The sequence below is a fragment of the Rhinolophus sinicus genome, linkage group LG05 (assembly GCF_036562045.2).
Source record: "Rhinolophus sinicus isolate RSC01 linkage group LG05, ASM3656204v1, whole genome shotgun sequence".
NCBI classification, from domain to species: domain Eukaryota; kingdom Metazoa; phylum Chordata; class Mammalia; order Chiroptera; family Rhinolophidae; genus Rhinolophus; species Rhinolophus sinicus.
Genome location: NC_133755.1, coordinates 4,968,139 through 4,993,799, shown reverse-complemented (window position 1 = coordinate 4,993,799; position 25,661 = coordinate 4,968,139). Strand labels below are relative to the sequence as shown.

The 25,661-nt window shown below is 41.7% G+C and overlaps 1 protein-coding gene across 7 annotated transcripts in view; it reads left to right on the top strand.

Annotated features, from left to right (window-relative positions):
* The window catches only part of MBOAT2 (membrane bound glycerophospholipid O-acyltransferase 2), a 175,491-nt gene that overhangs the window by 70,853 nt on the left and 78,977 nt on the right, over nucleotides 1-25,661 (top strand). The window contains exon 1 of one of the 7 annotated variants that reach the window (XM_074331665.1): nucleotides 7,071-7,359. The exons of 2 other annotated variants lie outside the window; for them this stretch is intronic. Coding sequence is in view for 2 of the 5 variants with exons in the window: in XM_019755959.2 (XP_019611518.1) it covers nucleotides 7,285-7,359 (75 nt within the window). In the remaining 3 variants the exon portion in view is untranslated. Of the gene's footprint in view, nucleotides 1-7,070; nucleotides 7,360-25,661 lie in introns of those variants that run through there. 4 more of the 7 variants (XM_019755959.2, XM_019755961.2, XM_074331664.1 and 1 more) reach the window with 4 other exon arrangements.

Below are 25,661 nucleotides of genomic sequence, written 5' to 3'. Positions count from 1 at the left end.
TCCTGGATGATCTTGGTAATATTTGGTTATAATTCCTTTTTCTTCATAGACTACCTCAGATATACCGTTCCTGGGCAAAGACTTTAGATATGCATATTGTTTATAGGACTTGATCTAGATGGGTTTCTTAAAATTGAACACGGTGGTAAATGAATTTTCTTTGCTTCCCAAATTTTCTTCCTGGTCCAAATGTTCTATCACTTGAATGGTGTGTTGGCCAATGTTGGATCTCAAATGCAGAATCTCAGAGTTGTCAGATTTCTGATACTTGTAAGAAACGATAGTTATCAGAAATATAGAGGAATATTAAAATCATTATCTTTATTACATATATACAGCCAACAAGAATTTGAGCATTTAATTTTGATTTCATTTAAATAACAAAATAGGCCTAGTAATGTTAGTTGTTGTAGTTGTTAGTAGTACTAAGTTAGTGTTAGTGGATTTAATTAACATTTTGATATAGGAAAAGGATTATGGATTTATAATTTGTAAATTGGAAAGACACTTAATAAAACCTAGCTAACTTACTTATTTTGATATAAAACTCATAATTATTTCTGTATTTGCTAAATTAAAACAAAATTCTTAACAAAATAAGAGCCTAGAGTAATGGTTCCTGAATTTCAGTGTGTACTTGGGAATTACCCATGGACACTGGGTAAATGTAGATTCCAGAAATAATAATTCTCCTCCTTCTCTGTCTCCTCTTCCTCCTCTCCCTATTTCTACTTAAAATTATGATTCTTTATGTATTTAGTACTGTCCAGGAACCCGGATTTTAAACAAGTATCCTGGGTGATTCTTGTAAAGGTGGTCCCATGGAAGCCACCGAGACACACTAACTTGTTGGGCTGTATCAGACGTACTTGACTACATTTTATTTTTCTTTTAATTTATTTCTCAGTGACACTCAAGCAGCTACAAAGGGAACAATTTTAAATGCTCTCTCAGGTAAATATCTAGGCACGAATAGCTGGATATATTTTATACAAAGAGGAAATAGAGTAGCTTTATGCAATAAGATCAAGTTCCTGGCTTCTGTCCTAGAATAACTTAAGATAATTTGATTGGTTACCAGCTGGATGCTAACCAAAAAAAGATAAATACTTGTGGATTTGGACATGGTATTTAGAGAAGTACTATACAAAAGAATGAGTCTAATGTATCTGGAATTTTCAAAATCATCCATCAGAGTAATAACTTTTAAATGTGTCACAAAGTAACACTCTGCACTATAAATTATACACTCATTTGCTTAGTTCTTACACATGAAATCCATATATAAATTACTGTTTGTCTTTTTTCATCCTTTTTCTACTGTGTGGGTTGTGAAGGCTCAGGATACATAATGACAGTTAAAAACAAAATAATTCACCACAGTATATTCCAGCATTTAAGAAGAAGAAAACGTTTGAAATTCGTCATCATCTTATTATGTAGTGCTGCCATCACAAAGCGCTGGTAATGATTTCCGGTGAGATAGGCTAGGACTGGAATAAATCATTATATTTTAAATCTTAGCCCTGGGTGTTTTTTTCCCCGCTCTCAAGTTGGAGGGATAAGCTGAGTAAACCTACCTTTTGTGGTTAATCTATACTTCTACTTGGCATATTGTAGCATGGGAAATGTGACCATATACTGTGTGACCTGCCACTCCTATAACAGCGGTAAGGATGATGATGACGATGGAAGTGATGATGGCTAATATTTACTGAGAGCTTACAATGTGATAAGCATTAAGCATTTTATGTCATTAAGGTATCTGAAAGGCACAAATTATTATTATTCCCATTTTATAGATTAGAAGATTGAGGCCCAAAGAGGTTAAATAACATGACCCAAATCAAATAAGTAATAAGTGGCTTCAGACTCAGGCAGTCTGGTTCCAGTGCCCAACTTCTTTACCTGGTGCTTTCTATGATTCTAATCTCCCAGTGCCTCAACAAAGTTAGGGGTAATATTTCAAATGAAGAAGCTAAGTAAGGGACTTCCATTGGTGGTTATTTCCACCTGATGTACATCGTCATTTTGCACGTGGTAAACCATTATTCATAAATCTAATAATACAAATGATTTAAGCTATCTTGGGAACATTTGGAGTCATTATAGATTTTTAATTTTAATGTGTTGTGATTTTAATAAGAACTATCTTGTGCTATACAGTATTTTAAGACTAGATCAGAATTTTCAAAAACCCAAATAAGAGAGAATAACTACCTGCTTTCAAATGGAAAATAATTAAAAGATAATTTGATGAAATCGAAACCAAGCCATTATCTGATTATGAGGACATTCCTTAGCAGGTACCTCATGTTTAACCAGAAGAGTCACCTGTCCAGGAAAGCAAGTCCTTTGGCGAGGGAACTGGGTTAGATGTGGTAACCACAGCCTTTACAGGTAAGGTAGAGATGATTCTCATTCCTAACTGCACTGATTAGGGCTCTAGCATCAGTATTGTAATCTGTGGAGGAAAACCCAGCATCTGAAAAAGGATGGTAACGAAAGAAGGATTTAAGCGGAAAGTACCTACCACAAAAATATGTTTTTTGACATATGTATCCATGCAGAGGGAAATTTGCTGAAAGTGATAGGTTTCTGGGGGCCTTCACAGAACTCTTTGGTGGGCTGCAGAGCTGGCAAAAATAGAGGGAAGTGTAACTCCTTCCTGTGTCACCAGACTAGACGATTTAGAAGAGCAGTGACATGTCAGCATATTTAAGGAAGGGAGCTCTTCTTACAATTATAAACAGAAATAACCTGAAATCTAGGCAGAACTGAGAACACAAGGCCTGTATAGCTGGTGCAGTACCTGAAGTCGATGTAGTAAGTACCGCTAGTGGGGATGGCGATTATGGTGGAACCTGGGTGGGTATTGTGACTTACATTTAAGATGTGTCATAATTTGAACACCCATTATGCAAACATGTGGAAGCATGAGAGTTTGTACTTTGTTTTTCTATACCTAGGGATCAGAGGGTTTCAGATGGCATTCTTACAATAAATAAGCACTAACGGGGTGGGGGGGTATTCTTTTAATTGAGACTGACTCATTCTTTTAAAGGTGAAAAAGCCAAATAAATCTGTGAAGAAAATGAAACATTTCCCCAAAAGACACAGAAGTAACACAGCAATCATCACAGGTCACTGAGAATAACAGACATTTTCAAGAAGATAGGTTGATTAGAGATATAATAAATTAGAGGTAGCTGTGAGACCAGTGGCACAACTGGAAAACAATGTAGTTCTCAAATTGGTGAGTAATAATTCATTTTGTTTGCATCTCTTAGTCAAACAAAACTACACTGGATATAGACTCAGGAAGACAGAAAAATGTTCTGGAAATTCTTGGGAATCATATAATTTTAGAGGAAGGAGGGGCCATTCAAATTATTTCATTTTTAAATCTCCCAATGCATAGACAATGAAACTAAAGGTAAGTGATTTGTTTGTTGTTACACGGGCCTCATTGTGGTGGAGCAAAGACGGATTCCCATGCAGGTCTCCTATCTTTGCTGTTTCCTGTGTTATCTCTTGTGTGGTCTACTTTGTGATGTCCTAATTGGATCATGTTAGGTCTTAAAGGGTGACTTCCTGAATTTCATTTTTTGGTCTCAGGTTAGGGTTAGTTTGTAAGTGTTTCAAGACGCCAACCAGTTAATTGGAGCTTTTATTATGTGGATGGCCCAATACCCTTCATCATCAAAGTTATTCCAAGATACGAGAGCATAGAATAGGCAAAATAATTGCCTGAGAACTCTAATTTCGTGACACTTACCATTTTTATGAAACAAAAGCAGCTTGGCAGATTATTCATTTCTTCTGAGTAGTTTATTCGAAGTTAAAAATAAGTTGGGAAACGAATTTTTCATTTTAGCAATCTTTAATTACCATAGTCATTTTAGGAAGGGAGAGTCATTTAAGAGGACGAGAACAGTGGTAGACAGTCATTTTATTATATATGGACTCTGCTCAGTGCTCTTACAATTTGGTCTAAGTAACTCTTACTAAAATGTGGTTGCTATATCGAAATCCCTTTCCTACTAGTATTATTTTGAATATTAATATTACTAATATCTTTTAAAATAATTTAGGCTATTATTAATTTCACACTCATAATCACAATACTCCTGTGAGGTAAGATGAACAGTTATCATTATCCATATTTAACAATGAGAAAAGGCACAGAAAAGTTAAGCAGATTTCTCAAGTTCACAGCTATTTGGTGGAATAGTCAGCACTAACATTCAGGTCTTTTGACTTCCAGCCAAATTTCTTTCTCTTGGACAAGTTCTTTTGATTTTAACATTTATAAAAGGACCTTATTTGGTACTTTTCTTTTTAAAAAATTATTTTCCAATTACAGTTGACATACAATATCGGTTTCAGGTGTATAAAACAATGATTAGACATTTATATACCTTACAAAGTGATCACCTGGTACGTATGTTGCTTATAATATTTTACTGTTTTGTATATACAACTGTTTCTTCTTTCAATTATAAATATTGTTTACCCTTTATAGAACCCGACACAATTCCCTAGACATAGCAAGTACTCAATAAATGTTTGTTTTTAGGAAATAAGAATGTGAAAATTACTTTTATAGAATGGATGTTATCTGAGATAGGGCATCTCAGACATAACCATATATGATTAGTTCAATTTCTCCCTTCATCACATTTTAAGAGCTTCTGGTGTAACTAGCAGATACTGGTCAGAAGGCTGGCATCAAACATATGCTCTCATCACTGAGTTATTAGCTTAAAATACTGGCCTCAGTTTCTTCATTAAAAACATAAAGATGTAATATTTTTAATATGAAAAAAGTTTCCATTTTCAGAATTACATTATATTTCTTGAATGGTAATTAATATATTTTAAGTCTTACCACGCACCAAGCACAGTTCTGAGGTAAGATTTATAATTTATGAAATATAATTTATGCTATTATTATGCTCATTTTTACACATGGGAAAACTGAGGCTTAGAAAAGTTAAGTAACTTGCCCAAGATCTTGCAGCAAATAAAAGGCAGGGACAGCTGAAAACCTACCCGTCTGCTTTAAAATCTAAGCTATTATTAATACTACACTATATTTTACCTATAGCTTTATGGCTGTGACACAGCTAAATTTTCCAGATGGCTAAAATCCTGCCCATTATAGGTATTGATTTCATATAATCACTTCAAACAGAGAACTACATTCTGTCATGTTCCAGAAAAAGAAAGTTTAAGGAAGCTCTTTGTTCTACACCTGAGATTGTGTCTTTATGCTACTTACTTTAGGTTGTAATGTGTTCCCAACACCCACCTTTTAAGTTTTTAAAACGGTATTCCAAATTTTCCTTCAGTCTGTACCCTCAGCTACTTGTATACTTTCTCTACATTTCCCCAAAATGGAAAAAAGAGGGGGAAAAGACATCATTTTCTAAAATTCTATTAATGGAGGGGTCCAGATTATTGGGACAATGTGCTTCAATTAGTCGCCTGTTGAATAGGTTTGCTCTCTATCAATCACAGCTCCCCTTGGAACACTACCCCAGGGAGAACGAAGGTCCTGGCTTGTTTTCCTTCTATTCTTTATCCAGTGAGGGTTGAGACTCTCTACCAGACTAGGATTACGTTAACTAAACAATCAAAGAATGCTAGGCAGGAAGGGATTGAACTTATAAATTCAACGGCCCCCTTTTCAGAGAGACCACTGAGCTAGAGAGATGTGATTCATGGAAGGTCAGGTGTTCATATTTGTGCTTTCATCATCCAACACTCTACAGTAGTAATCGAAAAGACTGGACGTCTGATAGCTGATGAGAATTTCTGGACAGGGTTTTAGTGTGAGGAAAAAGAGGGCCTAGTGTCTAAGAGTTAAACTGAAGGTAGATTACTTGGGTAACAATCCTTTCTCTGCTATTTATAAGCTGTGCACCCTTGGGCAAGTTACTTAACTTCTCTGTGACTCAATTTCTTTGATAGATTGAGGGTGGTCATACACCTTTCTTGCATGGCTGTTGTGATGATTACATGCTAATAATATACCTTTAATGCATTTAAAGCAGCGTTTAAATCATTAACCATTAGCTACTTCTAGCAAAAATTTCAGACTGTTAAATGCTTGAATTTTGAGTTCTGATAGTCTCCTTCAGCATTCCTCCTCTTAGGAAGTCTTCTAAACAAAAGTTGACACTTGCACGTTCAAGGAACTCAAATGGTTTACTTTGGTTGCGTTTGGGCAAGTTGATTAGATATACGCATAACACACAAGCCACCACGTAGATTGAAGGTATGTGGAAACAGCCCACACTGGAAGGGTCTGGGGATGAAGGCAATTTGGGGATGACGAGAGGCTTAGAAACAGCGTTCCTTTCTGAGAAAGGCGGACCCCTCAATGCCCGGAGGTTGGCCACCAAAGAGCTTAATGGAACACAGCGCAGGTACAGGCGGGAACTGTCTCCTTCCTTGGGGTTGGCCAAACCCCACCAGCGCCCCTCAGCCCTGGAAGGCTCAGCTAGGCTTGAGGGTAACTGAAATTTCACAGTAATACTTAAGACAATGGAAATTCTTATCTAGGCCACTGTTTTGGTTTGTGGCCCTCCCCCCAGTCTAGGCTCCGTCCCCAACTTCTCCTGGACGGCGCCCCTCACGCTGTCCCTTTGTCTGGTGGACACTCCGTTCCCACTCGTTGTCCACCGTCCCTCCTAGAGAGAGGTGGGCTGGCTGCGGACCCTCGGGGAGGAGGAATAAGGAGGTGACATGGGGAAGACCACCACGCCCTCACCGGGTAGTGGAACCCTCAGGTAGCCCTCGCATAGCTGCCCGGCTGCCCTACTCTCCCTCGGCCCGGGCCTGCCATGGGGGCGGAGCATGGCGCGGCCGGCGCCCTCTGATTGGCTGCGGTTGTCGGGGCGCCGCGCCGCGATTGGGCCGCGGGGCTGTCTGGCGCGAGGGCGCGCGAGGTGGGGAGGGGGCGGCTGGAAGCTGCTGGAAGTCAAGGGGAGGGGCGGGCGCGCGGACGGTCTAGGGCGCGGGCGCAGGGACGCGGGGGCGCGGGCGCGGTCGGGGGCGGTCGGGGGCGGTCGGGGACGCGGGGGCGCGGGCGCGGGGGGAGGACCCAGCCGGTCACCGCCCCCGGCCCCTCCCCGGCTCCGCCCCGCGCTGCCCCGACCGCGGGCGGCCAGGGGGCAGGCGCGCCGGCTGCATCCCCATCCTCGGCGTCGCCGGGCACAGCAGGCGGGAGAGCAGCGCGAGCGGCCGGGGCGCGGCAGGCGGAGTGCCAGGCCGGCCATGGCCACCACCAGCACCACGGGCTCCACCCTGCTGCAGCCCCTCAGCAACGCCGTGCAGCTGCCCATCGACCAGGTACCCGAGGCGGCCCTGCTGGCATCGCGCCCTTGCCCCCCGGTGCGGCCGTGTGCCATCCGCTCGGGACCCCGGACCTGGGGCGCGGACTGGGGCGGGGGCCCGCCCCTGAAGGGAGGGGGCGACCCGCCTGTTATTGTCCGTCCGCCGCCTGGCACTGGCCGCCCCTCCCCGGCGTGCCCACCCAGCCTCCACCCCGGCCCTTGCCCGTGCAGCCCGGCGGCGGGGGGGTGGGGGGCTCGGGGCACCGACGTGCGCGCGTGCATGCTTGGCCCTGCTCCCTGCTGCCACAGCAGCGCCCGGACCCGGGGCGTGCGTACAGCGGGCAGTCGGCGACCCGGAGTCCTGAAGTCGCTTCCAGTGTGTGTGGGCGCGGGTGTAGACAGTGTAGAAAGGCTGTGCTTTGGGGAAGCCCCGATGTTTGTGCCCTGCGCGTGTGGCACCCAGTGCCCGACGGGGAGCAGGATGGATGTGCCTAGGTGGGGAGTGCGCTAGACGAGACGTGTGTGGTGTGGAGGGTCCGCTTAGGGGTCAGCGACCTGCGTGCGCTTTGGGACAGTTTGAATTGAAGTGCGGCTAATATAAGAGAGAGGCAACAGTTTGGTGGAAGGCAGAGGTTATGAAGAAAAGTCAAAGTGACTTAACAATCCGAGGATTTCTAGCTGAGGAAGTCGCAACCTTGTAGCTAGAAGAAGCCACTGTATCCCCTTTCTCCCACCCCTCAGAAAAGCTTCTGACACTGTATAGGGAGGGTGGCATTTAAATAAGACCAATTGAATTTGTGTGAAAGGCCTAAGGATTACTGTGAAATAAACAATGTTGGGATGCGTAAAGCAGCTCTATGATTACTCAGAGAAGAAAGTTTGGAAGTATTTTGTCAGGGGGACGTTTGGGGAAGTTGTTGATGGGGCTAAGTAATTGCTCTACCTCCAAGCTAAGGTAATTAGCTGGACAATTTTGCTTAAAGTTATTTCAGGTGGATTTGTTATGGAAGCGTTTGCACTTTACAAGGACCCTGGTTCACTGTCCTCTTGAATATGTAGCTGTCATTGATGTCCTCAGGGATTTGATTTATAATAGAGGATTCCTCTGTGTCCAGACTACGTTTCATAGCAGCGAGATGGGAACGACTCCTGTGCCTAGCTTTATGACATTAACCGTTTTGTGCTCCACTGTTTTAAAAACACGAGTATGTCCAATGAGTGTAAAACATTCTACCTTCTGTTCAAAACTGAATTCCTTACTTACACGTCAGTCATAACTTTTGGTTCATATAATAGTAAAATACCTCTTCCCCCACACATCTTGAACAAGTCACAATGTGTATCATGCTAACAGATTAAAGTCCCAGTAGTGAAATTAATCGTGCACTATAAGAAAGTGGTCGACTCTTATTATTAATACACTAATCAGAACTTAGGGTTTTCCTGTGGAGGAATCTCACTTTTCTGAACTGAAGTACAGTGTATGCCCTTTTGGTGTATTATGTATTACACTCCTGACTTAAGTGGGTTGCTGCCAGAGTATCAGCAAATGCAGGGTAGGTATCTGTTTAAAATTTTTTTTGCTGATGAGGAGCAAGGTTTATTTTAGGGAGACAGGTATATTCATATCCTCCCTCCCTCCCTCCTTCCTTTCCTCCTTCTGTGTGTCTCTCCCTTCCATGATGAAATATTTTCTTTACTGTGCTAAAACCTTTTAATTTATATAAAGCTTATCTTTTAAAAGTGATTTAATATTAATGAACTCATTTAAACATCTCAGTAGTCCAGAGCAAGCTCTCCTCTGTCCTGAAATAAGCAGGGGAGTGCAGGGAGCACAGCAGGACTTACAATTGAACTTGACTTCTTTATTATCTACAGTCTTGATTTGGTACTTTGGACTTCTTCAATTTGTAGAGCCATGTGTATGGTATTTTGAGTTGTTTTCTCTAAGTAGGTCTTAAGAATATTGGATTAATATCAACAAAAGCCTTAACTTTTTACACAGTGATACTAAATTGTTTCTTTGAAGCACTGAAGAGTTGACTTTTTTGTTGACAAAGCTCTTGGAATAATGAAAAACTCTTATTGTAAAATGGGATGAATAAATAGTCATTTAACCATTATTTTAAAATTGAGCAAAATAGACAATAATTTCTGTAACATTTAAATAATTGAGTCCAAGTTGAGAGAAAGCTTAAGAATTGGTTGTAATCAAGTAGTGTGTTTCAACAGGAAAAAAACAAATCAGGAAATGCAAAGTGTAAAAATATAACTTGTTAGTATGTTAATTGGGTATGTACTAATTAACAGTGTTTTGAAAATTGAGGAAATTAATAAAAGTAGTTGTTTGATGTCAGAGGGACAGAGGGACCATAGGGCCAGAAAATAGTTTAACTTTTTTACTAGAATTTCTGAAATGATAGAAATTATTAATATGTATAAACATGTACATTGCGGGTAAGGTAGGAGAGAAAGGAGAAAATAAATGTTTTGCAATCAGACCAGGCAAGGAAAAGGAGCAAAAGGTGTTGCCTTAGACTCCTGGGTGTTTAATCTTCCCTGAGAATGCCAGCGTGACCTTGAGGCCAACATAGTTTTTCCGTAGGCCTTAAATTTAAATAAAAATATAAAATCTAGTATCTAGTAAGATTCAGCTTTAAGATAGGTGATATCTAGCATTTGTTACCTGTTTCCCATTTCTAGGCCTTGCATTCCAGGTGACTTTATTTCTAGGGTGGTTCTCATTAAAGGGACATATGGAGGATGGGTTTTGAAGAATAATTGGGCTAAAGGAAAGCTGTGTCAAAGAAAAGGGCCAAAGGTGCTATGGAGACGGTATCAGACATTGAACGCCATTATGTTCTTTATTAGTTGCTGATGTGACTTTTCAAAAGACCCCAAAGTAAGGAGTACCAAACAGAAAGAATAAATACATGTCCCAGATCAACCTGTTTTTTTTTGTTTGTTTGTTTGTTTTTTGTTTTTTTTTTTTTCAACCTGTTTTTTAGTTTAACCTCAACATATTTGTTCTGTTGCATTTGACTTACCTAGGTCTCTGAGTTACCAGACTGAGGTTGCTCTGCAGTCCTCTTCTTTCTCTCTCCCTTCTTCCCTCCCTCTCTCTCTCTTCCCTTTTATTTTTTTTGGCGGGGGAGTGGTGGTGGAAAGATATGATTTATTAGCTCTTCTCCTATTGCTAAACCAGCAATGCAGATACTCCAGATGAGGACCATGCAGGAGATACCAGGTGTTCTTCATTCAGGAGAATGGTATTGAAGCATCCACCACCTGGCATCTCCAAGTGTGCACGAAGGATGGCCTTTTTTTATTTATTTAATTGAGGTATAATTGATAATGTAGCATTGTATTAGTTTCAGGTGTACAACATGATTCGTTATTTGCGTATGTTGTGACATGATTCCCACAGTAAGTCTAGTTAACATTCATTAACATCCCTAAAAAAAACATGCTTTCCTTTTTAACCATTTTGTTTGCTTATTGCCCATGATGCTGTGATTCCTGTGGAAATAATATCCCTAGTAAATATCCCTAGTGACATGACATCCAGGATGACACACTTGGCAGATGGCCAGTTAGGGATGAGACTGGTCTCACTGAACAGTCCTATTTTGGGACATGGGCATTGATTTGCAGATGATGTGCTGAGCTTTTTGGGCAAGGAGAGGGCCAAGAAGGAGACTCATATTTCAAAGGTTTGGAGGAGGGAGAAGAAAATGGGAGGGGGAGGGAGGACGACCTATTGTATGTTTTTAGTCCTGCAAAGTCAGTAATAATTATAATGGGTAACAAACACCTTACAGTTTACAGATTTCTTTCACTTGCATTATGTTATTTCATTGAATCCTCACAACTTATGAAGTCAGAAAAAATTCCAGACCTGAAGTATTTGGCTTCAGGAATATATATACCGTGTTTCCCTGAAAATAAGACCTAACCAGAAAATAAGCCCTAGCATGATTTTTCAGAATGGTATCCCCTGATCATAAGCCGTAATATGTCTTTTGGAGCAAACCTTAATATAAGACCCGGACTTATTTTCGGGGAAACATGGATTTATTTATTTGACCTTGAGTAAAACGTCAATTTTAATTTATAATCTTAATATGTAGCAAATAATTTTGGTAGGTCATTGTTTTAGCTCTGGGTTGCCAATATATTTTGGAAGGAGAAGGTGGCAGGAAACAACTTCGCAAACACCGAAGTGCTGGTTGTAATGGCCAGGATAAGGAAAATCATATGTATCTGTAAGAAAGAAGGCTTATAAAAAAAAAGTCCTGTTTCCTTTTTGATCAGTTTGTTGATTGGCCTTTTCTGTATATTCTCCCCCCCCACCCCCATGCGACGAGTATGTAGACAACCAATGAAATGAAGTACTATATTAGGGAAAACAGCAGTTTAAAACATTCACTTCTTGAATCTCCCCCAGTTGTGTGCCATGATGAACCCCATTTTATAGATGAAGAAATAAGTGAAGTTCTCAGTATTGAGCCTTTTTAAGAATTTGACTTTTAGAAGGTGAATGGCAACAAAATAAGCCAATCAAGGATTCATTTTATTTTAAAATTGTCATTTGAATGCTCTAGGTTTGGGACGTAAATTTTTAACTCATTTGTCTCTTGTGTCTACTTTTGCACCCATAACAAGCATCCGTCTTCAGCACAGAATCCTGAAATGCTGAGGCAACCTGTTGTGGACGATTCCTGTTAATCAGGAAGGCTTGTGAGCCTGGGACTCTTGAATCTGTATTTTAGGCCCTGTCAGTTAACTAATTTTAGACATGTCACTTTACATAAGTGAGTTTTCTCCTGTGCAAAATGTGTGTTGTGCTTAGTTTTAAAATGTCATGATTCTTTGTTTCTTTCACTGAAGAAACTGCCTCCAAATCTTTTTGGACTAAGTTGGAGGGAATATAAGTGAAAATTTAGGGGAGGAAAATGGGCTAATAAATTTTAAAGAAGTTTTCAACAGTAAGAGTTGAAACTGCCTCTCTTTAACTGGAAGCAGCTAAGCAAAATACCACATTCCTTGAAAATGGTAACTAATGTCGGTTTCCCCATACAATATTACGTTTCCCTTATCAGTAGGAAGTAGGCGTGTGGGGGTGTCCTGGAAACTCCATGCTTGGGTTTGACACCAGACTCTGCCAGCCTTGTGCCCTTTGGCAAATGATTGCATTTTTCTTTCAGCCCCAGTTTCTTCATCTGTGCAATAAAGATAATAAACAGCACCTACTTGTAGATTATTGTACAGATTACAACACATAATCTGTGTACAGTGCCTGGCTCCTAGTACATGTTTGATACACAGTTCTTTCCTCTCTACAAATTGTGAAACATTTGGCATTTATTTTATATTTTTCTTTTGCGAAGTTAACATCTGTTCAAATGTATTCTATTTTTTAATTTTTAGGGCGTCCTTTTTAGGAAGAGAGCTATGAGGCTCAGGTTTGGTCATCTGCCCACACAGTGATTAAACAGGATTAAAATCCAGTTTTGAATTTGGAGTCAAAAGTGGTTTTTCTGCTTCCTTCCTGCTTCAAGAGTTCTTTGTCCCCTTGCTTTAAAAATGATTCCTATGTTATTACTGCCTCAGTAGGTACAAATAACCCTGGTCTCTGTTTATTGTGGTCCACCAGGGCTGACTTTCCAGGGAAATTATCAAAACAAGTCACACAGAACTTCTGCCTGCAGTAGGTTTAACAGGTGGGATTCTACAGTGAGAGAATTTGGCAAGATTTCTTTAAAATAAAACAAGGCATAAACGCGGCCCTCAGAAGAGTGATCATATGATGATTTTATGAATGACGAGGGCGAAGCCTCAAGTCACACTTGTTGAATATGTAGGGTGTGGAAAAGGGGGAGGGGTAGCTCCTTTGAAAAGATAGAATCAGGATTTGGGAAGACCTCACAGGCGGGAATGGTGTGCCCTTCCTCCTTTGTTTATCAGAATCCCAACCTCGCTTCCAAGCCCACATCCTGTGCACCTTGCATATAGAGCTTTTCCTGAATGCCAGCTAATGTGACTGCTTTCTAATTGGAACAAGGAAAGCATGTTGGATTTAGCGTTTGTATTCTGCTTAATGTTATGTGTATCAGTCAGGGTTCTGGTGGAGACAGATTGAACGAGGTAACCAAGGAGACTTTAAGAACCATTTAGTACCAAGATATGGGCAGGTTTATGGGAAATCAGCAAGGAATAGTACAGTCTCCCAGTGCCAGCTGTGCTAGGCCTGGAGGGACAGGGGGAAGGAAGGGCAGAGCCCCCAAGGGGAGCTGAATCTCAAGGGGGAGCTGTAGGAGCCGCCTGCCGGGGGGGCTGTGGCCTTCAGTGAGGGACCAGCCTGCTGAACTTGAGGAAGGGACATGAGGGGAGATGGCTCTCCTCCTCCCCCCCATCCTCCGTCTCCTGCTGGTATCTCCTTCAGAGGGCAAGTCGATGCTTTGGGGGCCCAGCGTACAGTGGAGAGTGCACCTGGAGAGCATTTAAATGCCACCCAGAAGATTGTGATTACTAAGCCGTACTTTACAGTATTACTCATTTCTCTACCTGATGAATACAAACAAAAACTCTTTTGTCATGCCCTTCTGTGCACGCCCTCATTCTATCTATCTCATACATTTTGAAAGAATAGTTGATTCTCACTTTTTCTATTTTCCTAATTCCTATTCACTTTTACAACCATTGTAATCAGGCTTCTGCCTCTAACACTAATAACCACATCCAAGGGAAAACTTTGAGAAATGCAATGCTAATTAGTTACTTCCTTGCTGAAAATTCCTTCCAGCTTCCATGTTGCTTGTTGTAATGCTTTTTAAAGGGTGGCTCTGAGACCACTTGTATCAGAAACCACTTGAGATGGTTGTTAAAAATACATATTCTCAGTCTCTACCCAGACCTGAATGAGGGCCTGGAACCTGCATTTTTGACCAGGCCCATTCTTAGCCCTCATTCCCCACCACTATCAGAGGTGGAAAGCTACCTGACCACATTTTTTTAAGACTTTCCATATTATTAAAACGTTATAAAAATGTCATGTATTTTCTAAATGTGTGCATTTAAGCAATTAACATGTAACCTCAAAATACAATGCAGTGTAATTGTGCTATTGACAATATAATCACAAGATTTGGGAAACGTAAAATTTGTAGTGCACTCTAGGTGGTATGGCCATGAAATGGGACACGTTTTTAAGTACCAGTGAGGTGCACGTATCCTTCCAATCCTGTCATTGTATCTCTAGTGACTGTATGTATAACCTCGTGTGTGGAAAAAGTCGAAAGTCTAAATTTGGGGTCCTTCCTGAAGGTGAGGCCTGCTTTGTGTCCCCTGATTCTACTGTTTGCTTACCTTTGAGCACCGCTGGCCTAAAGGAGAGGCTCAGAACCTCCAAAGGATGGCTGCCAGCTCCTTTTGTGTCATTCCGCCCCCCCCCCCCCCTTTGGCCACCTCTCACCCGACTCTCTCCTGACAGCAGCAAAGCGCCGAGAGCCAGGCCATACATACATACATACAGAAGACCTGGGTGGGAATTGAGATCAGGGTCTGCTGCTGTGAAGTGTCTGCATGCTCACTTACTTCAAGTCCCCTCAGTATGTTGTCCTATCTTTCAGCTCCGTGCCTTTGATGACACTGTGTCCTCTGCCTGAAATCCCCCACCCTTGTTTTTGGCCCAGCAAACCCGTACTCGGCTAAACCCTGTCCGTCCTTGATAAAGCTTTTGAAAGCCTGTCCCGGCCTTGCAGTCATTGACTGTCTGCTTTAGAGCCTCTGTTGTGTGTATAAGATGTGCACATGCTCCAAGTAAGTGTAGCTTCTGCCTCAGGCTGTGGGCATCCCAGCTGCTGCCCCTTCCAGGGCTGCCTCTCAGACCCTTGTGGCACTTCTCTGATGACTGGCGTTGTGGAGGACGCTGAGAGGAGACGGCAGGCCGCTTGTCCTAGCCGACCTCTCTCCTTAGCTCTGGACTCTGCAGTGCCTCCCTCCGCGTCTGCAAAACCAAAGCCCATATCACCCAGATCTAGCTTTCTTAGGAAGGCGCTAATGGGCACATTTGGGGGGGTCTCTGCCTTTTCCACTGGCTACCTGTCAAATGTGAGCGTCCTTCCAACTCTAGGAGGTGACTGTGGGGTAAGCCCCTTTGGTTTCCGGCTGATTTTGCCACTGGTTGATTAGGGCCCTGCCCCTCCCATTTCCACCTGCTCTGGTAGCACCTGCACCTGTTTTGGCTTCCTTTACAGGTGTCCTGCCAAGCCATGGGTCCCTCATGCTGAGGACCATCCTTGGCATAGAGTGTGTGGAGTGAGCGGGACTTACGTGATGGAGGGCAGACTGCCCCGACTTCTGCTGGCCACTTCCTGGCTGTGTAGTCGTAGCACTGACCGACCTTTGTAAGCTTCCCTTCCCTGGTCTGTGCAATGGGCGGTGGTGGGCATTAGGAGGTCGGCAGGGACAGGCAAAGCACAGGGACAGCTCGGTCCACCTGGCTGTTGCTGACGACTCAGGTGCTTTTCCAGGGCTTGTGGAGGACACAGGTTTTTGCAAGACTTAAGCCCATCCTTCAGGTTCTCCAGTCTATTAATGCATTTACAGTGATCCATTTTGCAAGTATTTGTGTATGCCAGACCGTGTGCTAGACACGTGGGGTACAAAGAAGAAAGTTGAACTCCTTGAGTTTCAGACTTTCTCAGAATAGGAGGAGTTGGCCAGGTGGCCAGGGAGTGACATGTGCAGCTCCTGAACGGGTGGAGGTAGAGTTCTGCTCAGGGCCGTCAGGGGTGTTTCTTCTGGGAACACTTGACTTTTTCGCTATCTTTCATTGGTACTCACACCCCTTGGGCCGCAAGGCAGTGGTGACCTGTCCCTGGACAAGGCACGGCATGGTCTCTGCAGCTCAGCTGGCTGAGCTCCCCAAATCAGGCTCATGTCACTTTGCCATGGGACCCTCCAGCTGGTCACTGTGCTGTGCCTTCAGAGGTAAGGTCCCGTGCGTGAGGCCCACTGCAGGGCGGCACAGCAGGTCTCCTTAGTCAGAAGGAAGCCGCACACACCTTTCTGGCTGATGCATTTTCTTCAAGAGGTCACTTAAAAGGAGACATGCAAAGCATTGATGCATTGGGGAGAAATGTGACTGATTATTCGAAAGAAATGAAGATAACTATAAGATGGACCAGTATTCTCAGCTGGACGATTACAGTGTCGGGTGATAAGGGGTGATTGGAAAGAGAACTTTTATCTATGCTTATCAAGAGATTCAGAAAAAGGTAGGTTTCAGCCTGCAGAATTGTCTTTATAAAGAACAAAGGGCTGCTGTGTCCTGCCCTCTCCCCTCTTGGGGAGGCCCTCCAAACGGGCTCCTTTGGGACGTCCCCCCAGTTCCCCAACCAGCCAATCCAGGGGAAGCGTGGCTTTTGGCCCGCAGCAGGTGTCGCCCACCGATCCTCTGTGGGTGGCCAGTGTCTTACTATGTGAGGAAGCCAGGGACCCCCCAGCTCCCCAGCTGCCATCCAGACAGACCTCACGTCCAGAAAGGACCAGACCTCTGGCTGGCTTCGCTTGTTCCTCTCAAGGCATTGAACAAAAGTGTAAAATACTTGCTGTTTTCATTCATAATCCCACAGAAACTTTTCTAGTTTTTAGAGGTTTTCTATGCCAAACTGGGTATTTGTGGAAGGTCAGAGTTATAGGTTACATATAATTTTAGATAGATTTAAATTACTCAGTTACATGTATGTTAAAATAGCTCTCTTGCTTATAGAAACAAAAATCCTTTCACTTTCTTTTTGAAAATAAGTTACAGGTTGAACTACAACACGTGAGAGACATTCAAGTGATACTTATCTTGTTAAAACGGAATGGAGAGGGGGAGGCTCTGCCTTTTGCAAAACCACTGCTGTGTTTCCCCGAAAATAAGACGTAGCTGGACCATCAGCTCTAATGCGTCTTTTGGAGCAAAAATTAATATAAGACCCAGTTAGATGTATTATATTCCCAGTCTTATATTAAAATAAGACTGGGTCTTTTGTTAATTTTTGCTCCAAAAGATGCATTCGAACTGATGGTCCAGCTACATCTTACTTTTGGGGAAACACGGTAGTTTTAAAACCACTCATCTCCTGGATGCTCAATAAATAGCGATGGAATTGAATGCATCTAATTTAACACTATTCAATTCCAAAGATAAATGTAAAGACCAGCAGTGAAGTTCTAGAAGTTCATTGTAGGGAAGGAGAATGGCCTGAGACCAGCATTAAATTTTATGAGTAAACTCTGGGAGTTTTGTTCATTGTAAGGTGTTTAGCTGACCAGGTCATGGGGCTAGGTGAAGTAGTTAAAGCCAACATAAAATTCCAAATTCAAATGACTTGAGGGCACAGGCAAAGGACAGAAGTGCAGAGGTGTAAATGCAGAGGCAGCCGGTTGCTGAGGTTGCTGAGGTTGGGCCGCCTGACCATCTGGAAAGCCCAGGCCCATTTGGAAGGAAAGCCACCACTCACTTTTGCCAAAGTTACCAAAGCTGATTTTTCAAGGGCAGCTGGAATTCTGGCCTTTTTGTGAAAATATGATTTTTGAAGTTTTGGGCTCTTTTCTTGAGCCCAGGTAACACAGTGAGGTCAGAGTTAGCTTATTGGCTGTCCGGAAGTCGGCAGCCGTTTCTGTTCCGGTTGGTGGTGGTCAGTCCAGCCTGAAGTATGTGTGCTGTCCTGCCCTGAGCCGTCAAAGGAGCACGGACATCCAGCGTGTAGCCCTGGCAGAGCAGCGAGGACGGCAGAAGGCTTGCAAACCATGTCAAACGGTAGTTGAAGATGTAATTCTTGGACTTCACCAGCTTAGTCATTTCATTCTTAAATTGGCCAATAGAAGTTTAAATTTTATCTTCCTAGTTCTTGTCAGTCAGACTAGGTCATGTCTTGGAATAATCTTGAAAGTTAATACCCCATTAAAGTGAGAAGGTTGGAATTTCACACTACTGTCCTTTTTTCCCTTTTCCAGGTCCCGTATTACAAATATTAATCGGTCTCAGTTGTCAAGGCTATTTTATGGGGTGTGACATTAGAAAATAAGTCTAACTGGTAGGGAATAAGGTAATACTTGGAAAGGTCTTGATTGCCTTATAAGCCCCTTTCAACTTTTCAGTTCTTTTAGAGTGTATGTTGAATTTTGGCCAGATACTTCATCTCATGATAAGTGTTCAGGCTTTGGAGTGTATGTTTCATCTACAGGGTAGTTCACTGTGAGTTTTAGCGTGCCTTTTCTAATACGAAGACTGGCACAGCTGTTCATGTTAGCTAGATACCAAAAATAGAAGTGACGAAGAGCTTTGGTGTGTGAGTAGAGCCTAGAAGATGAAGGTAGTGGGCAGGGTGGAGGTACCCTCAGCTGGTACTTAGTATCTTTGGTGACAGTTAAGGTTATGGGGTTCTGACTCTCAGATTATAATCCTGCTATAATCGTGGCCCCTGTACATGTCCTGTAGTATGAGGCTAGTTGTGTCCTCTCCTCCTGTCCTTGGAAAATATTTTTAAAGCCACATAATAAAGGAAAGTCTTGGTAAATTTGGCGTCACCACATTGAACTTCAGGCTTTCATTAGCTTTGAGAGGAAATTCTGACAAACTAATCAAACTCAAATAGTAGAGTTTTGGGTATTGTCGGTCTGTGTACTTGTTAGAAGCTTCAAGATGGATTGGAAGGATTCATTCTAAAGAGCCAGGTTTTTTATTAAAGGTATAAGAAATATAAATTAATGCAGAAATATGCTGTTCCAAGAAGGTTTTTGGCATAGGCTCAGAGGACTAGAACGTCATTTATAAAATAACTTTGTCAGGAATATGATAGTTGGCAGGAAATACTTGTAGATTAAACAAAAATCCTGCTTGGAATATTAAAGATAAAAGGATGTTGGGACCACTCCATCAAAGATGAAGTAGATTGGAAAAATGCCAGAGGCTGGTCTTGAATGGTTTTTCTTTTTGTGTTGATTGTCTCGAAAGCAGGAACCTCTGGAAAATAATGAAGATATTAAACTACTTTTTTTGGCCCCTGACTCCAGATTTGGTAAATGTATGATGTTGAAGTTTTAGTTTCTGTCAAATGAAGGAGAAAGGCAGCAGAGGTCAGATGTTCTGGCCGGGTTGGTGCCGTGGGTTAGCAAGTAGGTTGGCCGTCGGTCTGTGGACACGACAGTGTGCTGCAGGGCGAGGTACGCCCGAGGACAGCCACACGCGTGTTACTGTACGTTCTGTGTCGGGGGGGATGGACTGTGATCAAAGTCAAGACCCCTGTCGGAAACTGGGAAGCAATTAGCTTAGGGAGTGGTGCTATGCAAGACAAACCTTTGACAGGTGGCATCGTTCTGAGAATTGTTGTAGAATTGGAAAGTTTTAGTCATAGAGATTGTTGGTGCTTTTGTAGCATTTTTAACCAGAAAAGGTGATGCGTTACTGGTGTCACTGTGTTGTTAGCAGTAAAGGTAGATACCACCGTCTATTGAGCATGTGATAGAGGCCAGGGAGAGATGCAGGCGGAGTAAGAGCTGGTTCTGGCTCTGGAGCTTCTCGTCCAGGGAGAAGAGAAAGACTGACACATACTGACAGCATGTAAAGGAATTTCAGGAGAGACAGGAGTTGGAATGAGCTCAGACGAGGCTGCTGCAACAGAGTCCCAGCGATGTCATCGACTTAAATGTAACAGAAGTTTATTTTTCTCTCATGATAGTTTTGATGTAAATGGTCCAGAGTGCTGGGCAGTTCTGCTTCACCGGTCAGAGAGAGACCTGTGTTCCTTCCAACACACTGTTCTGCTGGCAGAACCATAGGGTGGGGCCTCACCACCAACCTGGCTGGGGCTGCTTTGCTTCGGGCAGTGGTCCTTAAGCTGGAGGTTGTATGAGAATGCCCTGTGGCAGTTGTTAAAACACAGCACTATTACATTGTTTTGTACACCTGGAACTAGTAAGAAAACAAAAAGAAAACAGACAAACAAACAAACAACACAGCTCACTGGCCCTGTGAGCGGTAGGGCTGGATGGGGACAGATAATATGTAAGTGTAACTGGTTCAGAGGTGACGTTACTGCTGCTGGTCTGGTGATCGTACTTCTCATATTTTGAGAATGTGGAGACTTCTAGTCCTCCAGCAGACAGGAAGGGGAAAGGACCCCTGTGGTCACAGTTGTTGGCTAGAAGTGGCACATACTCGTACATATCACTTGGACTCACATTCCTTTTGTGCTTTTGCTAGAGCTTTGTCACATGGCTGCCAGTCACAGCACGGAGGTGGGTGGCGGTAGCTAGTAAATGTCTGCTATCTGGGGCTGTGCCCAGCTCCAGTTCTGTTATGGTGGGAGAGCAGGGCAGGCTCCACCATAGTCTGGAAGCAAATAGGGAAAAGCAGCTATAACTGCTTTTTTGTGCGAAATTGGTTTTTTTCTTGTGAAATTGAGATTGGGGTTGGATTGGTCAGGGCAAGGTAACGTTTGAGCCAAATCTTGAAGGCTAAATTTTCCTGGTGACTCAGCAAAAGTGCAACTTCTAGTTGAGGAAACAGTGTTTGCAAAGGAAAGCAGGGGCAGGCTCATTCCTTCAGTGAATATTGATCGGTGGCAGGCAGATGTGTTTCATACATGAAGATTCTAGTGGCTAAGACCGTGGGTTCAGGACTCAGCCTAGGCTGAAGTTGTGGTTCCATCACTTAGCATCACTTGTAAGCTGTGGGTCACTTGAGCCTGGCTTTACCTGTATCACGGAGCCTAGTGCATAGAGTAAGCCTTCTATAAATGCCAGTGTTCGCTGTCATCGCATCTTGGTGCGAGCTGTTCTTGTGAAACCTCTGGGAAATCTGGGGATGGTCACTTGGCTTCTCCTTGAACACTTCTGTGACAGAGTAGGGCAGCCAGTTCCACACTTTGGGGCTTACAAACTTCTGGAATAATCCAGAAGTGGTCTGCATAAGCCCCTTCTCCATGACCACCTCTTAGCTCATTGGGTTCATTCCATTCTTTCTCCATGCAATTCAGTAAATTAGGCATCAGTCCCCCTAAATCTTCTAATATGGAATTCCTGGGCTTGTGCGTGAATGTTTCAGCTCTCCTGGGATGGATGGCCCCCACCTGAAGTTCAGGGTCTGAGTCTTGTCCTCTTCGCACTATTGCAGTGTTGGGCGTACTTGCTGGAAGATTTATCGCTCTTTGCCTCTATAATTTACTCATATGTGTTAAAAATAAAAAAGTGTTGATTTAGTGATACGTATGCTCTCATAAATAATGCAGTTCAGACAATGATAGAAACCACCAGGAGTGCCCCAAATACTGTTTCTTTGAACTCAGTGGACTCATTGTACTCAGCTGGCTGATGGTGTGTAAAAAACAGCTCAACTGAAGAAAATGGATGGGACGCTGGAAATGTATAATCTAAGATTGTCTTTAAATAAGGTACATCAAATCACATTTGTGGTCAAATGTCTAATGGCTTGGTGTTTAAATCAATGTTGAGTTAAAGCTGAGTATTATCCAGGCAAATCTCAAAATTTTATCGTCTGGGGCAGCCAATTGGCTCAATGGTTAGAGCACAATGCTCATAACACTAAGGTCGCTGGTTCGATTCCCATATGGGCCAGTGAGCTGTGCCCTTCACTAGATTGAAAACAACGACTTGACTTGGAGCTGATGGGTCCTGGAAAAACACACTGTTCCCAAATATTCCCCAATAAAAATAAATAAATAAATAAAAAATTTTGTTGGCAACTCCTGAAAATGATTGACAGCGCCCTCTAATCATTCTGCAAATCTTTGTGTCCCTTCGTAGATTCAAAACAATAGAAATTCTCTTCTTAAGACATTCTTATGAAGACTTTTGTTCAGCTTTTCTTTTTTTTAATTAAAGTTTATTGGGGTGACAATGTTCAGGCTTAACTAGTGACAACAAAACATGTTTTGGATACCCCAGATGTCTTTAACACTTTCCTTTTTTCTTCATGTTTCTTGTATATTTTTATTATGTATGTGTGATTCATAATGGATATTATTGTGTCTGAGTTTAATGGTTTTTTCTTGTGAAATGAGATAGCAGAGCTAATTATTTTGCTTTTAGTTGATTTCACAAGATGTGTAGGATTCCCAAGTAGAGCCTTTTCATTACAAAAGGTAATTTTTATGACTAAATGGAACTAAATAACTAAAAATTGAATGCAGTTCTTAAAGATTTGTTTTATGTTAGCACATCAAACAATTTTGTAAGTAATAGAATTATAAAATAATCTTTTTTTACTTTAAAAAAACTTATAAACACTTGGCTCCAAGGACATAATATTCTTCCTAAAGGTGTCATATAAATGAACCCTTTCTCAATACTTACATTAACTCATCTCTTTTCCTATTTATAGTTTTCATACTCATGAGTTTTAATGTCATTTTACTCTTGTAACAACAAACATGGATTTATATTTTAACTGATAAATATATAAATCACATAAGGTGATTTCACTCCAAGTTAAATGTAGAATTTATGTATATTCGAAAGTTAATACTCATATATGAACAATAAATATGAATGACAAGTATTTTTTGTATTGGCTATTGGTGTTATTTTGCTGATCAGAAATGACAGTAGAATAGGCTATCTCAATCATTGATCTCCACAAATTCAAGGATGCTGGAAATGACCAGGAAATAGGCATTAGGCTTTTTGGCTTTTACAAAACGAAGCAAAGTAGTGGATTTGGACTGAAAAACAGGGTGAATGAAACCAAACTTCAATTCATCTGCAACTTGAAAAGTGGGTAAAATCAGGTACTTCACGATTTTTTTTTGTTCTTAGGAGCTGACTCTTCTTTTATAACATAAAAGTATGTTTGACATTTGTGCATTTATAATATCATTTGTACTTTCACTAATGTATTGTGTACCCTAATAGGGAACTGAGTTTAGTTTGTGTATTCTCTGATTTAAAAAGTAACACATATTCATTGTATATAGTTCATAAAATACAAAAAGTATAAAGATGAAAATTTAAAAATCACCCATTATCCTTCAACCCAGAGACAACTTTTGCTAACTTTGTGTGTTTAAACAAAGTTGGGCTCATACTGAATATAGAATTTTTATAACCTTTTGTTTTTTAGTAACATTTTGAGAGTCATTTCCAATTCTGTTAAATTGCTTTTCAAAACCTATATAATGGTCCATCATTTGGGTGTATCATTGTTTAATTATTCCTTGGTTGTGTATAATTTTTTTTTTCTATCATGATTTCATGAAACTTATTAGGAAATAAATTTCCTGATGTGTGTATTTGGTGCATATACCTGTTTATTTCCTTAGGAAAAGAAGTTTCTTGAGTCTGAAACAATATGCAGAATCACTGGTTTTTGAACAACTATTAAAACTTTTCCTTTTCTCTTAAATCATTGCAGTTGTTTATTTTCTCCTTTAATATTTGTAATTATCCTTTCACTTCTATTTCTTCATACTTACACCCTTTAGAAGTTAAGTTACCTTGTCTCGTTCTTCTTACCTGAATGTTTGTACACAGGAAGGCTGCCAGTACTCCCCAGCATGGGGGAGTGTCAGCTCACATTCAGAGGATGTGCTTTCCCTACTCCTAGTATCTTTACCATCTGGCTGGAAGGATTGGGACTGTGCCTTCTCAGGTGGCAGGTGGCCTCCTTTACCCCTTGTGTCTGGTGTGGCCGAGGGAGGGGGCCTTCTGCACACTGTTTTTGTAAGTGTTGGTTTACTAGGTTGTTTCCCCCACTAGACCTAGCTCTTAGATGCAGGAACTAGATTTTCCTCATCTCTCCCATGGCTGGTGCCCACCTCTGCAGGCATTTGTCCAATGTTTGCATTGCATACAAGTTTATCATGATAATATTTCTAAACTTTAGAAAAATGATACTAAATTCATTTTAAGCCTCTAGACCATTTCAAAGTCTACCAGCAGGTTTTTTGTTTTGTTTTGTTTTTTTAAACAAATGAGTTACTTAAAAGCACTTGTAGAATTTCACTGTTATGCTTCACCTATTTCTGTATTTGCTTATAGGTTCTCATTCCAGTTTTAGTGTTGAGAGAAGTAGACTTCACATAAGGAGGGACTACACCGCTTGTGGGCTGGATGGCATTGTAAGGGATTCTAGAGGCTGCCTGTCTGCCACTGGCACTCCCCATTGGTGCTGTCTGCCTGCCTTATGTGCAAAGGGCACCCTAAGCCACTTCTAATGAGGTGTCGTGGTTCATTGAGCAGACATTGCAGTTTGTTCTTTGTCCTTCTTTTAGCAAGCCCTCCTTTATGTTCTGAGAATAAGAGAGAAACCTCCACTCTTCCTTGATTACTGTAGGTGAAGAAGAAACAAAAAACTGCCATATTGCTTTAGGAAATATATTGGAAAGAAAGTGAAGGTAGACATTTAGTGCAAATTATTTGCCATATCCTGGCTCAGAGCCCTCTGGAGAATCCTCTTCTCACCTAAATAGAGTCCCAAGCACCGTCACGATGGCCCTGCCAACCTCTCTAACTTCACTTCCTACAGCTTTTTCTCTTTACTTTCATCTACAGTAGCCTTCTCACACTTCCTTGACTGTTGTAGGCACGTTTCCACCTCACGGACTTTGCACTTGGCATTCCTGCTCCCTGGATAGCTGTGTGGTTCACTCCCTCGCTTGACGTGGCTTTCTGCTCAAGGCCTTCTAAAGGAGGCCTTCTCTGATCTGCCCATCCCAAACTGGAATTTCCTGTCATTGTACTCTTTTTGTCTGTCTGATTTTTAAAAATGTTAACCTTACATTATGTTTTACATTTGACATTATATACTCATATGTTTATTGTCTGTTTTTCTCACTAAAATGCAGTCTCCATGAGAGCAAGGACTCTTGTTTTTTTTCACTGACTTATGCCTCATTCCTAGAACAGTGCCTGGCACATAGCAGGTGCTCAATCAATATATGTCTATTGTATTAATGAACCATGAACTTGATGATTATGCATATTTTTTAGGGTTCATTTCTTAAAACAGCAAATGATAGAACAAATGACCTGTTTTAGCATTAACTTCTATTTCCTTTTTGGAATTTCAACTTAAGATTCATGTCATATCAGTTTGGGAGCTTATTTTTCATTTGCTGGGAGGCAGTGGTTTTAAATGGTGATAGTGCTGTTTTTTCGGTAGGAAACCTAGAACTACTCACTCGATCTTTCTAAGCTGCAGAAGCTTCAGTTCCCTCATATGTAAAATAGAGACAGTGGTAATGTTGGAGTGTTAGGGTTCTAGTACTTAATAGCCTTCTCTTGCCAGATTCACTAGACCTGGCT